The 15,718-nt window shown below is 42.5% G+C and overlaps 2 protein-coding genes across 3 annotated transcripts in view; both read right to left on the bottom strand.

The window, feature by feature from the left end:
• The window catches only part of Dpy19l4 (dpy-19 like 4), a 46,947-nt gene extending 37,334 nt beyond the window's left edge, over nt 1-9,613 (bottom strand). The window contains exons 1-3 of one of the 2 annotated variants that reach the window (XM_090339075.1): nt 9,500-9,613; nt 4,236-4,346; nt 580-704 (exon numbers count right to left, since the gene is read on the bottom strand). In XM_090339075.1, the coding sequence (XP_090195201.1) occupies nt 580-704; nt 4,236-4,346; nt 9,500-9,515 (252 nt within the window). In that variant the 5' untranslated portion in view covers nt 9,516-9,613. Of the gene's footprint in view, nt 1-579; nt 705-4,235; nt 4,347-9,252; nt 9,288-9,499 lie in introns of those variants that run through there. The other variant, XM_090339076.1, reaches the window with a different exon arrangement.
• A 3,941-nt stretch (nt 9,614-13,554) lies between these two features.
• The window catches only part of Esrp1 (epithelial splicing regulatory protein 1), a 69,499-nt gene continuing 67,335 nt past the window's right edge, over nt 13,555-15,718 (bottom strand). The window contains exon 16 of the mRNA XM_090339073.1: nt 13,555-15,168. The gene's annotated coding sequence lies outside the window, so the exon portion shown is untranslated. The remainder of the gene's footprint in view (nt 15,169-15,718) is intronic.

The raw sequence follows: 15,718 nt of genomic DNA, 5'->3' as shown, positions 1-15,718 counted from the left end.
CATTCTATAGACAAAACCATTCCTGTGGTATGTAGAACTTTGTAACTTCTTCTCTAGCACTGACAGTACCAAAAATATGCCTACAGTACTTGATGTAAGCTTGAGATAAACCAGGTACATTCTGGTTTGGATAAAATTATCTTTGTCTTGACCTTATATAAGCCTCATCCTTCTGACCTAAATCTCATGGATCCACTTACCTTACTGTAACCCAAGACATACTCTGTATGTAAGTTTCCCAATAAACAATACTGTGTGTAATCCTGATCTGCCTACTTCTATTTTCAGTTTTATGAGAACTTAGAACCAGTTCTAATAAACTGGGAGCAAGTATTTCTTGAACAGTCTGTCCCAGATAAATGAGCTATACCTGAAGAGTATCCGCATAGATTTTATTCCATGAAATGATATCTCATTACGTATTTTAAAGCTGTATATTTTCAAAAGTTTCTGTATCATTTTGTTTCTAATCGTCATAAATAGAACAGAACTCGCACACTTATATTTTGATTTCCTAACCAACACTCTAATATTAAATACTGTGTCATTTTTCATATATTCAGAATTTTTTCTTCTTACCTGCCTGTTGGAAAACCAAAATTTCCGTTCATGATATGCTGAGAGATAGAGAGCATACATCATACCACTGGTAACTGCTGCAAGACAGCCAATGAAAATCTTTGCAAAGCGTTGAAATAATATATCTGAAAAAGCATATTAAAATAATCAAAAGGTAATATGTGCCCCTGATACAATGTGGGAAAAAAAGCTTTGTAACTCAAAGGTTTCTTTTCAAAACATGTACAATCCCAGTTTAGTCATAGGAAAAACATCAGACAAACTCTAACAAAGAAATATCCTTGACTACAACTTCTTTTTTGTGGAGGGGTTGGACATGGGTTTCAACTCAGCCTGGGCACTGTCCCTGAGCTCTTCAGCTCAAGACTACTGCCCAACCCCTGGAACTGAGTGTTGTCACTGAGCTCTTAGCTCAAGGCTACCGCCCTACCCTTGAGCCAATCCCCAATTCCCATTTTCTAGAGGTTATTGGAGATAAGAGTCTCTGGTCCTTTTGTGCCCAGGCTGGCTTTGAACCTTGAACCTCAGATCTTAGCCTCCTGAGTAGCTAGGATTACAGGCGTGAACCACCATGCATGGCTTGAATACAACTTCTGAAAGCTATCAAGGTCATCAAAACATGAAAAGCCTGAAGCTGCTACAGCCAAAAAGAATCTAAGAAGACATAATGGCATGAAAAGCCTGAAGTTGCTACGGCCAAAAACAATCTAAGAAGACATAATAACTGAGTATAATGTGCTATATGCTCTATGGATTCTTTAAAAAATATTTCAAACAACATAAGGAAAGAATTTTTAAGTATTGTAGTTAACAGAAATGCATCATATTGATTCATTAATTATAACAAATGTACATTACATAAAATATTAGTAACTTTGTCTGAGGGAAGATAAAACAATTGTAGTGTATGTGCTCGATTTTGTAAATCCAAAACAGTTTCAAAAATTACAAGTCTACTTTCTCCAAGATAAAAAATGTTCTGGAAATCTGTTTCACAAAAAGCACTAGATAAGTATACTAAGCACTACTAAGTATATTAAGTAAGTGAATTAAGGTGAAGCATGAATGAACTGTACACTTAAAAATACTAAGATTCTTTAACTTAAAAATGTAACCAGGGCCAGGAGTTTGGCCTAGTGGTAGAGTGCCTGCCTAGTATGCACGAAAACCTGCGTTTGATTCCTTGGTACCACATACATAGAAAAAGCAGGAAGCCGTGCGGTGGCTCAGGGAAGAACCACTAGCCTTGAGGAAAGCCCAAGGACAGTGTTCAGGCACTGAGCTCAGGCCCTGGAATGGCCAAAAAAATATTAAGCCAGGATTGGTGGCTCATGCCTATAATCCTAGCTACTCAGGAGGATGAGATCTGAGGATCGCAGTTCAAAGCCAGCTGGGCACTAAAGTTCAGGAGACTCATCTCCAGTTAACCACGAGAAAACCCGAAATAGTGCTGTGGCTCAAGGGGTAGGGAGGTAGCCTTGAAATGAAGAGCTCAGGGACAAAATACCCAGGTCCAGAATTCAAGAACGAGGACAGACAATCCCCCCCCCAAAAAAAAGAAGTAACCATGCCTATAAACCTAGCTATCCAGAGGCTGAGATTTAAAGGATTATATTTTGAAACCAGCTGTGGCAGAAAAGTTTGCTAGATTTCAACTCTAAAATAGTGAAAAGCACAATTGGAGTCAAGACTCAAGTGATAAAGCCCCAGCCTATCAAATAGTGAGGCTGAGTTCAAATCACAGAACCATGAATTTAAAAAAAATAATCATCATCATCAAGCTGGTTCTGGTGGCTCATACTAGTAATCCCAGTTACTTAAGAGCCTGGGTATGGGAGCATCACAGTTTGTTGATCTTGAGAAAAGTTCATGAAACTCCTTCTCAACACTGGGCCTACCGTCCTAAGGTACTTGACATTCTAACAAAAAGTGAAGAAAAAAGTCCATGAGACTTCCCCTTAACAGAGGGAAGCTAGACAGGTGGTGTGTGCTCATCATCCCAGCAACAATGATGTCTAAAATAGACAGATTAAGGCCCAAGTATACCCAGGATTTAAAAAGCAAGACCTAACTAAAAAATAACCAGCAAAGGCCTGGGAGTTTGGCCTACTGGTAGAGTACTTGCCCAGCATACATGAAGACCAGGGTTCAATTCCTTGATACTACATACATAGAAAAAGCTGGAAGTGGTGCTATGGCTCAAGTGGTAGAGCGGTAGCCTTGAGTAAAGTGTCCAAGGACAGTACCCAGATCCTGAGTTCAAGACCCATGACTGGCAAAAACAAAAACAAAAACAAACAAAAAACAAGCAAACAAAAAAAAAGGCTAATCAACTAACTTCTGTGTGGACCAAATCCTTCATTTGTAAAATGCTAACCAGGCTTAGAAAAATAAAGATTACATAAATGTCAATAGCAGTAATATTAGGCATAGTTGAGTAACATCTAATATACAAGAAAAAAGTTAGTTACATTAAGAAGAGAAAGGCAGGACTCCCAGGGTTAGGTGGCTTACACCTGTAATCCTAGCTACTCAGGAGGCTGAGATCTGAGGATCACCCATTCAAAGCAGCCCAGGCACTAAAAAATCCATGAGACTCTTATCTCCAATTAATCACCAGAAAACCGGAAGTGGCACTGTGGCTCAGGGGGTAGGGCAGTAGCCTTGAGCTGATGAGCTCAGGGACAATGCCCAGGCCCAGAGTTCAAGTCCCACAGCTGACAAAAAAAAAAAAAAGAAAGAAAGAAAGAAAAAAGAAAAGAAAGGCAGGACTCAATTTCCCAAAAAGTGCTAGGGTAGAACACCGGCTAGGCAAGCAGGTCAAGTGAACTCAAGATCCTGGGTTCAAACCCCAATACTGCAAAAGTACTAATAAGGCAGGAACCAGCAGCTCACACCTATAATCCTAGCTACTCAGGAGGCTGAGATTTGAGGACTGTAGTTCAAAGCCATTACTTAGAGAAAAGCCTGTCTTCCAGTCCTTAAAAAGAGATTAATTCCTGTGCCACATTAAAAATGTGACAGGAATTCTTTGAACTTAGACTATATCATCTATCCTCACAAAGTAATTCTAGGAAAGGAAAAACATTTAAATCATCCTTAGTAAATTATTGCTTATTTGGAATTTATTAGCTGGTTTAGAGGTAACTTATTCATTACATTAAAAAAATTTGTGTTGGGCTGGGAGTTTGGCCTAGTGGTAGAGTGCTTGCCTAGCATGCACAAAGACCCGGGTTCGATTCCTCGGTATCACATACATAGAAAAAAGCCGGAAGTGCTGCTGAGGCTCAAGTGGTAGAGCTCTAGCCTTGAGAAAGTCCAAGGACAGTGCTCAGGTCCTGAGCTCAAGCTCAGGACAGGCCAAAAAAAAAAAAAAAAATGTGAGCTGGAAGTTTGGCCTAGTGATAGAGTGCTTGCCTAACATGCACAAAGCCCGGGTTCTATTCCTTGGTACCATATATATAGCAAAAAAGCCAGAAATGGTGCTGTGGCTCAAGTGGTAGAGCTATAGCCTTGAGAAAGCTCAGGGACAGTGCTCAGGCCCTGAGTTCAAGCCCGGAACTGTCAAGAAAAAAAAAAAGTTGACAGATTCAAAATATTAAAATACACATCCTAACAGCTATGTTTGGTAGTAATAATACAAAACTATAGCTTACGTTTTGGAGTTCTTTCAGGAACTGGAGTATCATTGATTTTCTCTTCTTTGGCAGATCTTTGACTTTCTAAAGACTTTGGTTTTTTTCTTTGGCGCAGTTCTCCAGCTGAGCCTTAAAGAATTTTTTGAGATATCATTATAATGTGTGCATCAATCATCTGTACCCCAGGTTGATTAACTATTTTTTCTGTCAGTCATAAGGCTTGGTCAGAGTCTGGGCTTTTTTGTTCAAGGCTAGCACTCTACCACATTGAGCCACAGCACCGCTTTTGGTTTTCTGATGATTATTTGGAGATTAAGAACCTCACACACTTTCCTGCCCCAGGTGGCTGGCTTTGAAGGAAGAGCCTCAGATCTCAGCCTTGGGAGTTGCTAGGATTACAGTCCTGAGTTACTAGCACCTGGCTTAACTTTTATCATACTAAAGCAAGTTATACTGAAACTTCACTAGTAACTAAGATAACCTTTGTTATAATCATATTTGCACCCCAATACAGGCATTATCACCACCACTATAAATATGGGTATATTTGAGTCCAACTGAACCAACAAGTTCTTCTTCTGAGATGAAGCCATTTTTAGACTATCTCCAAATAAGTAAAATTTTCCAGGAGGATTGAAGAAGATGCTCTTTAGTAGGATTTTAGTTATCTGAGAAGATTAAAGGCCTCAATCATGAATCAACTGTTTTTGTTGTTCTTGTTTTCAGGGGAAGAAGGTAATGAGAGTTTGAATCCAGGGTGCTGCAATTACCATTCAGGGACTTTTATCACGTAAGCCACACCTTTAGTATTTTCACAAGATAATTTGGATGGCTAGATGCCCTGGCCACTGGACTGCAGTCCTCCCATGTACATGCTTTCCTCCCTAGCTGAGATGACCAGGGTATACTATCAGATCCAGTTTTTTCTGGTGAGATCAGACCTCACAAGCTTTTTTCTCCTGGGCTGCTCTCAAATCCTAAACTTCCTGATCTTTATCTCCTAAGCAGCTAAGATTACAAGTATCAACCATAGAGCCCAGCTGAATTAACCCATTTTTTAATGAAAATACAATGCATAAATTAGAAAACCATTCTTTGTACTTTATTTTAAAAATCCTGAACATTCAAGCCAGATGTCAGCGACTCATGCCTATAATCTTAGCTACTCAGGAGGCTGAAGTCTGACAAACACCATTTAAAGCCAGCTGGTGTAGGAAAGTCCATGAGACTCTATTGTTTGTTTGTTTGTGTGTTTTGCCAGTCCTGGTGCTTGAAACAAGGACCTGGGCACTATCTTTGGGCACCACTTCCAGCTTTTTCTGAGTATGTGGTACCTAGGGCTTCATTCATGCTAGGTGATCACTCGACCACTAGGCTACACTCTCCACCCCTAGGAAATGTTTTGAGTATTTCCTATATGTATTGTATGCATTTAAGTATTTATAGGCTCATGTACTTTTTCAAAAAATATTATAGGGGCTGGGAGTTTGGCCTAGTGGTAGAGTGCTTGCCTAGCATGCACGAAGACCCAGGTTCGATTCCTCGGTACCACATGCATAGAAAAAAGCTGGAAGTGGTGCTGAGGCTCAAGTGGTAGAGCTCTAGCCTTGAGAAAGTCCAAGGACTCAGGTCCTGAGCTCAAGCCCAGGACTGGCAAAAAATATATATATATAAAACTTATGTACAGATAGGTTACATTTATATAAGTCAAGTAAAGAGTACATTTCTTTTTGGCCAATGTCACATCTTCCCCTTACTCGATCCCAATTTTTTCTTCCACTTGCAGCCACAAATTATATAGTATAAAGGCTAGTGAGTACCATTGCTATATTTATTCACTCTTTATCCCTCTGTTTCTGTGCTTCCCCTTGCTCTATCCAAGACAAACAAAACAAAAAACAAACAGCAAAAATAGCAAAAACCTCTCCTTTCCATTTTCTTGTTATTTTCTAACACTTAGAATAACAAGAGTATAGAATGCTAATGATACTAGTACAGCAGTGTGAAACTTTGGAGAGTTTTCAATATTTTTTTTTCTTTTCTTTTTGTAGGCCTGGAGTTTGAACTCAAATTTTTTTTTTTTTTGGGGGGGGGGGCAGTCCTGGACTTGAGCTCAGGGCCTGAGCACTGTCCTTAGGACTTTCTCAAAGCTAGAGTTCTACCACTTGAGCCTCAGCACTATTTCCAGCTTTTTTTTTTCTTTCTATGTATGTGGTACCAAGGAATCCAAGCCGGGCCTTAGTGCATGCTAGGCAAGATCTCTACCACTAGGCCAAACTCCAGGCCCCTGAACTCAAATCTTGAGTACTGTCCTTCTGTTGTCCCAGGCTACTGCTCTTCTACTTTTTTGTGTGCATAACTGCAAATAAGAGTCTAGGGAACTGGGAGTTTGGCCTAGTGGTAAAGTGCTTGCCTAGCATGCATGAAGTCCTGAGTTTGATTCCTTGGCACCACATACATAGAAAAAGCTAGAAGTGCTGCTGTGTTTCAAGTGGTAGAACGCTAGCCTTGAGTAAAAGTGTCAAGGACAGTGCTCAGGCCCTAAGTTCAAGCCTCAGAACTGGCAAAAAAAAAATACATTTAGTGAACCTAAATTTTACAGGTGTCTACACTGCTTGTGTGTAGTCAAGCAGCAGTCAAATGTCATTAGAAGAACCAAACCAGGGGCTCATCTCTGTAATCCTAGCTACTCAGGGGGGCTGAGACCTGAGGATCAACTTTCCAAGTCATCCTGGGCAAGAAAGTCCATGAGACTATTTCCAATTAACCACCTAAAAGACAGAAGTGGAGATGTGACTCATGGGTAGGGCATCAACCTTGAAATAGAGGGGCTGGGAGCATAGCCTAGTGGTAGAGTGCTCGCCTAGCATGTATGAAGCCCTGGGTTTCATTCCTCGTACCACGTACACAGAAAAAAAAGTGGAAAGTGGTATTGTGGCTCAAGAGGCAGAGCACTAGCCTGGAGCAGAAAGTGTCCAGTGACAGTGCCCAGGCCTTGAATTCAAGCCCCAGAAGGGAAAAGAAAACAAACCCAAGAAAGAAAGCAAGGCCTTAAGTTCAAGTCCCACTACCAGGGGGAAAATAGTAGTAGACGAGAAACAAATGGAAAAACTTATGAGTTCCAATAGGGTTCTCTTCACTTTCACACTTTTTTTTTTTTTGGAGATGGGGGACATGCCTACCCTGGGGCTTGAACACAGGTCTGGGTGCCATTCCTGAGTTATTTTTATTTGTTTTGCTTTGCTTTGTTATGTTTTTGCTTAAGGATAATAACTCTATAGCATTTAAAGCTTCAGCTCTACTTATATCCAGCTTTTTTGGTAGTTAATTGGAGATAAGCTCTCATAGACTTCCCTCCCTGAGTGGGCTTCAAACTGTGATCCTCAGATCTCAGCCTCCTGAGTATCTAGGAGAACAGGTGTATTCTACTGGCTTATGGCTTCACAAGATTACATTTTTAACACTATCAAGAAAAACCAAACTATGTAAAAATGACTATATATTCACAAAAACAATTTGCTAATTCAGTCTCTGGTCCAACAATTTTTGTATAAAATAGTAGGGCTAGGGGGCCGGGAGTTTGGCCTAGTGGTTAAAGTGCATGCACAAAGACCCGGGTTCGATTCCTCAGTACCACATACATAGAAAAAAGCCGGAAGTGGTGCTGAGGCTCAAGTGGTAGAGCTCTAGCCTTGAGAAAGTCCAAGGACAGTGCTCAGGCCCTGAGCTCAAGCCCAAGACTGTCAAAAAAAATAAAATAAAATAAAATAGTAGGGCTAGGCTGGGAGTTTGGCCTAGTGGTAGAGGGCTTGCCTAGCATGCACGAAGACCCAGGTTTGATTCCTTGGTACCACATACTTAGAAAAAACCAAAAGTGGTGTTGAAGCTCAAGTGGTAGAGTTCTAACCTTGAGAAAAATCCAAGGACAGTGCTCAGGCCCTGAGCTTAAGCCCAGGACTGGCAAAAAAAAAAAAAAATAGTAGGGCTAGGAACAGCCTTGCAAATGTCCACTCAGTTTATATATAATTTCCAACAGTATTCTACTCATTTTGTCACCTTTTTTTGGGGGGGGAGGGGGGTCGGTCATTGGCCCTGAGATTTTCTGCTCAAGACTAGCACTCCACCACTTTCAGGCACTGCTCTACTTCAGGTTTTCTAATGGTTTATTGGAGATAAGCGTCTCAGGGACTTTCCTGGCTAAGTTGGCTCCAAACTGATCCTCAGATCTCCGCCTCTGTGTAGCTAGGATTAGAGGCCTGAGCCACCAGCTCCAGTGAGGCCGACTGTCACGTCTTCCTTTGCTCCAACACTTGATCTAGGAAATACAACCATAAGCACACCCACCCATCCTCTACTACTTCAAGAAGACTTTCGTAGAAGATCACATTTCAAGAGTATTCGATGGACCAGGAGTTTGGCCTAGAGCTTGCCTAGCTTGCCTAAGGACCCGGTTCGATTCCTAAGTACCACATATAGAGAAAAGCTGGAAGTGATGAGCATCCAAGAGAATACAAGTGAAATATATACACACTTGAAGCTAGGGCTTTATATTCTCCCTCCCCGTTTCTGCTGTACCACTTGAGCCACACTGAGTCTTTTCCAGCTTTTTGCTGATTAACTGGAGATAAGGGTCTAACAGATTTGTCTGCCAGGAGCTGACGACAATCTGAGGTCTTCAAATCTGAGCCTTTTCGTCCCCCGAGGAGTCGTCCAAGCCTCTGCCCTTTGCCGATATCCCCTCAACCGTACGGAAAACTTGGCCCTTTCACACTCTCCTTTTTTCAATCTTCCAGTGTACCTTGGCATGCTCATCTCAAATCCCTGCCTCGACGCGCGCCAGCCCCTTCTCCTCCTGGGTCTTTGTTCAGGTCAGCATTTCAGGAGCGCGTTCGGAATTATTAAACGACCATATTCATAAGTGCACCCGGGATCGAAATCAACAACTTCTCACCCTACCCGGTTCCCTACTCGGTTAATGATCAGCTCTTGACCCTCGGGTGGCACACCCACCCGCACACCCCGCACACTCACGTACACACACTTTCCTCGGGCTACCGGCTTCCAATGTGAAGCCTCCCTTTCGCATCCTCTTAGGGAGACACAGCTCCGCGCCCTTCCCTCGGCTGTGCCCGCGATTCTGCAAAGACGCCCCTCCACCCCCGCCCACCCCGCCGCTCCGGGCCGCCTCCGCCAGCCGCAGCCCAGGCCTCCGGGCCCCGGCGCCACCGCCCCTTTCCGGACAGCGGCCTCGGCACTACAGGAGCTGGACCCCGGGCTGTCACCTTCTTCCTTTGCCATGGTCTCGGCGCAGGCCCGGGTGGTCCTCGAGCCCGGAGTCAGCTACCCTCCGCGTTGCGGAACCCCCTCGGCCGCCCCGCTCCCGCGCCCGCGCCCGGCCGCCGCGCCCCCAACTTCCTGACCCGCCTCCCTTCCGTGTCGCCATTAACTGCGTCCCCTCTGGGAGGATCCGGAACCATGGTTCCGGGAGCAGAGCGCGGCCGGAACGCTTCTCGGGGTGCACCAGAGCCAGCCTGGGCGGGTGCTGGCCTTCCCTGGTGAAAGGCTGCCTCACAAAGGGGACCGCGGGCCACAGACACCTGGACCAGCTACACCTTCCGGGTCCCCTGGTTTGGGTCCTTTGCAAAGCAAGTCACAGAGTCAGTCGTCTACAAATGAAACCCAGGGCTCCGAATGGATGCCTGGGCCTGCGGACCCTTGGAGATTTCAGATGCGCAGCCTTGCTGGGAACGACGGGTGCTTTGACGGGACACTTTGCTCCCCTCCTCCATTTTTTTCTTTTTTAAATTTGTGTGTGCTGGTCCTGGGTCATTGAACTCAGGGCTTGGGCGCGCGCAGTCCCTGAGCTTTGTGCTCAAAGCTAGGAGTCTACCTCCCGAGTCTCTTGAGCTTTCCTGCCCGGATTGACATCGAATTGCGACCCCCAGATCTCATCAGCCTCCTAAGTAACTAGAATTACAGGCCTGAGCCACGTGTCCAGCTCCCTCCCCCTCCTTTTTTTGTTAATAGCATGATCTTGTTATATACCTCACACTGGCCTCAGATTTGCTATCTTTCTCCCTCTTCCCAAGTGCTGGAATTATAGATATTCACCATCACACACCTGGCTTTGCAGAATTCTTGATCATTACAAGAATTTTATCTGGGTAATTAAAAATGGTGAAATAAACATCTGCATGATTAGATGTCTTAGAGGAAAAAAAACAATAATACAGTGTGTGAAGGGAGGTGTGAGTATAGGTACTACATAGCAGAAGACTTTTCATTTGTAATGCGGTGTTTTCACTACAAGCACAAAGACCTTTTATCTAACATTACTTGGTAGTAAATTTAGATATGATAATTAAGTTGGAGGATGCTGAGATCTGAGGATCGCTGTTCAAAGCCAGCCTGGTCACTGAAGTCAGTGAAATTCTCTTCTCTAGTTACCAGAAAACCAGAAGTGGCACTATGGCTCAAAGGGTAGGGCGGTAGCCGACAAAGAAGGAGGGGAGAAGTGATATTTAGAGTGGGGGTGGGGGGGAATAGAATTCACTAAAGTCACTGAGTAATTATGGATGTTTCTTCACAAGCAGCTAGATTGTCCAAAAAGTACCATCATTAAGGTAGGATATTTGGGGAAGCTCCTTTTATGTTTGGTTGACTATGTCATGCACCTAAACATGAGATGACAGGGACCCTAGACGTGGACAGGAGATACCCAAGTGTCATGCTTTACAGATCAGCTGTGGAACATCAAGACTCAATATTTTCCAAGTCTATGGTCTTAAGGCGATGGATGTACTGTACTGTAGTGTTGTTTTTAATTATTTTTGTTGTTCTGAGAATTGAACCCAGATCATCACTCAGGAAAACTACTCTACCAGGTGAGTCACATCTCTAGACCTTTTTTCAGTTGTTTTTTGTTTATTTTTGTCTGTCATGGTGCTTGAATTAAGGGCCTGGGTGCTGTCCCTGAGCTCTTTTGCTCAAGGTTAGTAATCTAACACTTTAACTAACAGCTCTATTTCCAGTTTTCTGGTGATTAATTGAAGAGTCTCATAGACTTTCCTGCTCAGGACGGCTTTGAAATGTGATCCTCAGATCTCATCCTGAGTAACAAGGGTTACAGTCATGAACCACCATCGCCCAACTTTTTTTTTTGCCAGTCTTGAGCTTTAGCCCAGGGCCTGAGCACCATTCTTGGACTTTCTCAAGGTTAGAGCTCTACCACTTGAGCCTCGCACCTCCAGCTTTTTTCTATGCATGTGGTACCAAGGAATTGAACCCAGGTCTTCGTTCATGCTAGGCAAGCACTCTACCACTAGGCCAAACTCCCGGCCCCAGCGCCCAACTTTTTACTGTTTTGTTTTTGACAATCCTGAACTTGAGCTCAGGGCTTGAGCACTGTCCTCGGACTTTCTCAAAGCTAGAGCTCTACCACTTGAGCCTCAGCACCATTTCCAGCTTTTTTCTATGTATGTGGTACCGAGGAATCCCAGAACCCCAGTCTTAGAGCATACAAGGCAAGCACACTACCACTTGGCCAAACTCCCGCCCCTTTTGCTTAACTTAGGGGTAGTCTGCAACTTGAGATCCTCCTACCTCTGCCTCTCAAGTAGCTAAAATTACCAGCATCTACCACCACACATATCCATGCTACAGTTTTCTAATACAGTACCTGTCATGATAGGATGTTTTTTTTTTGGATTGGTTGTGGGGTTTGAACTTTGGGCCCGGGCACTGTCCCTGAGCATTTCAAGACCACTTTGAGCCACAGCACCACTTCCATTTTTCTGGTGGCTAATTGGAGATAAGAGTTCCATGGACTTTTGGGCCAGCGCTGGCTTTCATCTGTGATCCTCATCTCTTGGCCTCCTGAGTAGCTAGGATTGCAGACATGAGTCACCAGTACCTATGATAGGATTTTAAAGTGGAACAACATTGGCTTGGTGTAGTTGTACTCAACCTTATCTAGCATGTACAAGACCCTGAGTTCAATTCCACATACTGCCCTTATCATCATTCTTTTCAAATTCCTGTTTGAATCTTGAGTTTGCCCTCTTTGGCCAAGATCCAGATTTTGGAGCAGGCGCAGTGGCTCACATCTGTAATCCTAGCCACTCAGGAGGCTGAGATCTAAGGATTAAGGTTCAGAGCCAGCCCAGGCACAAAAGGACCTGAGACTCTTATCTCCATTAACCTCTAGACAATGGGAAATGGGGCAAGCCTTGAGCTGAAGCACCCGGGGACAGATCCAGGCTGAGTTCAAGCCCCATGACCCACCAAGTAAAAAAAAAAAAAAAAAAAAAAAAATTCAGATTTTGAAAGGCTTATATCATTATGTGTCCAGTAGATGGCAGAAGCAGACAAAAACATGTTCAGGCAAATTTTATACCTAACTGGTTATCACTGAACATGTACTTAAGTGTAGAAAGTGATTTCACGTGTACCCTAATATATCATTAGTAACTATTAACATTATTTTTAATTTTCTGTTGGTCTGGGGGCTTGAACTCAAGGCCTGGGCACTGTCCCTGAGCCTGTTTGTGTTCAAGGTTACTGCTCTACCAGTTGAGCCACAACACCAATTCCAGCTTGAGTGGTTACTTGAGTCTCATGGGAGATTTCTTGACATTATAGTACTGCTCCTTTTAACTTTTCTTTTTTGGCACCAGTACTGGGGCTGGAATTCAGGGCCAGACCCCCATCTCATACCTTTATTTGCTCAAGAAAGGCTCTCTACTTCTTGACCCCACAGCTCACTTTCAGCATTTTGGTGGTTTGAGTCTCATACTTTCCAAATCTGGGCTGGCTTCAAACTGGAATCCTCAGATCTCAGCCTCCCAGTAGATAGGATTGGAGGCATGAACTCAGCGTCGCTTTGATGTTTTTCTTTTTCTTTAGTGGTAGGGTAGTTCTGAGGATCACACTCAAGGCACTGCATGTGCCAGGTAAGTGGTTTTCCACTAGGGTTGTTTGGCCAGTATTTTGAATGTACTTATCATTGATGGATTTTATAACTTATGATCAACTCAAGAATGTACCCTACCACCTCAGACAAAAGTGGCTTACATTACCCTTCCACCTTAAGTGTAATTTTTCTTTTTTGCCAGTCCTGGGCTTGAGCTCAGGGCTTGAACACTGTCCTTGGACTTTCTCAAGGCTAGAGCTCTACCACTTGAGCATCAGCACCACTTCCAGCTTTTTTGCTATGGATGCGGTACCGAGAAATCGAACCTGGGTCTTCGTGCATGCTAGGCAAGCACTCTACCACTAGGCCAAACTCCCGGCTAATTTTTCTAATAAACAAAAAGAATACCAACATTGAGATTAAGCAGGCAAATTTTATTATCAAATGTAACAATTCTACAAAAACTCAGTAGTATTATAATATTATTGCCTATCTTAGTCTTCCAGAGCTTTGAGAAGAGACTATCTTAAGGCATGAAGTACAAATACAAAGAACTTTATTTTTTCCTGATGTTAAGTGCAAGTTCTAATTTTCCCAAACTTTTTTCTTTTCTTTTTTTACTACTGTAATTAAAGGGCCATTGCTGGTCAGGTAATGTTTGGCTCTCCTTTAAAATGTTAATTAAACAAATGCAAACTAAATAAAAATAGCAGCCACAGAAACTTGCATGGCATTGAATTCAAGCAAAGGACAATGTGAATAACAAAGAAATATATGCACTTAATCAAATCCTTTTCCTCTTTGGAGTTAAACGAGGCAGCAGTACTAACTAGCTAGTGTCTAATATTGCACTTTTGTAGCATAAACACAGCTAAACACAGTGTTAAACACTGACAGCATCAGTACCAGCTCTAACTGTGTCAGTGTTTATCCTCAGTCTAGCATTCTGACTACAGTCCTACTCTTAAAGTTTTAATTATTTGACAGGTTACTACAAAAGGAAGTTTAAGGCTACTTAGTATATACAAGCATTTACTTCAGTTAGTATATTGCTTTCTAGAATACACTGTTCAAATGGTCTTATTTTGGTGATATTAAAAACTATGAGATTTCTCTTATTAAAGTTCAAACCATCAACAATGAAAAAAAGTACAATATAAAATAATACATATGAAGCCACAATATTTGGTTACAGTTTAACCTAGAAAATCTACATGTAGCTGCTTCATTTTTGGTTTCGCATTTTGGCCCCTACTTCAATGTTATTTACAACTGGTACCTGCTGAGAAAAACTCTTTAAAGTATGTATGTGGTAGGAGGGTGTAGCTTTTCTTCTAAATTACCCTCAGGTATTTGTAGAAGGGTTTTGGGGGAGGAAGGAAGGGGTAAAGGATATGTTGCTGATCAAACCCAGGGCCTCACACATGCTATGCAAGTGCTCTACCACTGAGCTTGTATGTACCACCAGGCTGAATCAGGAATTTCAAAAATCATTTAAGTGTAAGAGAGTGTGTGTGTGTGTACCTGCAAGGCATCATGATAGCTAAGACGTTGGAAAAATATCAGTTTTATTCCTTTTCTTAAATTTGTAATTTAAATATTCCAAGACCTTATGCTTCAATTAGCAAAAGGAGATGATTGTACAGAAGAGGGAGACAGAGAGATTGGGAATACTTAAGAATAAAACTTACATAACAGTTAATGGTAGAGACACTAGTGGACTATTTTTAATCAAAGACTTAAGCTTAGGAAATACCTATGATGCCATATTAGCTGGAAGTAATAGAGACATCTGATCTCAAGTTCACATTAAATGCCTATCTGCAATCAGCAAGGAGCCGGGCAGGTTGCTATTAAGATTTGGCTTTGCTAGCTCAAATTTTTCACTCCGTCAAAAATAAGGCACAAAAATAAGCCAGGCTCACTGTCCAATCAGGTTTGCTGAAATACTGCAGCCTGAGTGTAGACAAACTTCCCCCCAAATTGCTAGAAGTTTTCTTGTGTCTGATGGTTTCAGGTTCATTACACATCTTTCAAACACTGGGGGAGAAAAGCAAAAACAGTGTTATAGTCTGCAAATTTAACTTTTACTAGCCACAAAATTGACTTTGAGTTTCTAAAGGGACAAAATATTTTTGATGAAACCATCCAAATATCCCCCCACCCCCACAAACTGGCATTCATACAAGATATGGTTGGAAAGTGTATCACTTACAAAGAAAGTCTACACAATACATCTTGTAGCTAGGATAACCTGTGCACAACACATCCAGTTCAGTGCTAGAAGGGTAATGAACTTTGTGTCTATGGAGGCCTTCAAGTGTGATCTCCCAATCACAGCCTCCCAAATTACAAGGCCAGGTGCCAGAGGCTTACAGTGTAGTTAACACACACGTTTTCACCATCCTACTCAACTCAGCTCCAACTGAACCAGTTCCTTAGTTTGAGTTCCCAAGTAAACACAGCACTTTGGGTATCAGACACAATTTTTAAATTAGCTTCTCATACAAGACATTTCAATTAATTTTATTTTTTAGGGCTGCAAGGGTACTGGGTATTGAACCCAGAACATTGTATTTGCTAGACAATT

Source organism: Megascapheus bottae, chromosome 9 (genome assembly GCF_031878675.1).
Source record: "Megascapheus bottae isolate mThoBot1 chromosome 9, mThoBot2.hap1, whole genome shotgun sequence".
NCBI classification, from domain to species: Eukaryota; Metazoa; Chordata; class Mammalia; order Rodentia; family Geomyidae; genus Megascapheus; species Megascapheus bottae.
This window is presented reverse-complemented; position numbering and strand designations above follow the sequence as displayed.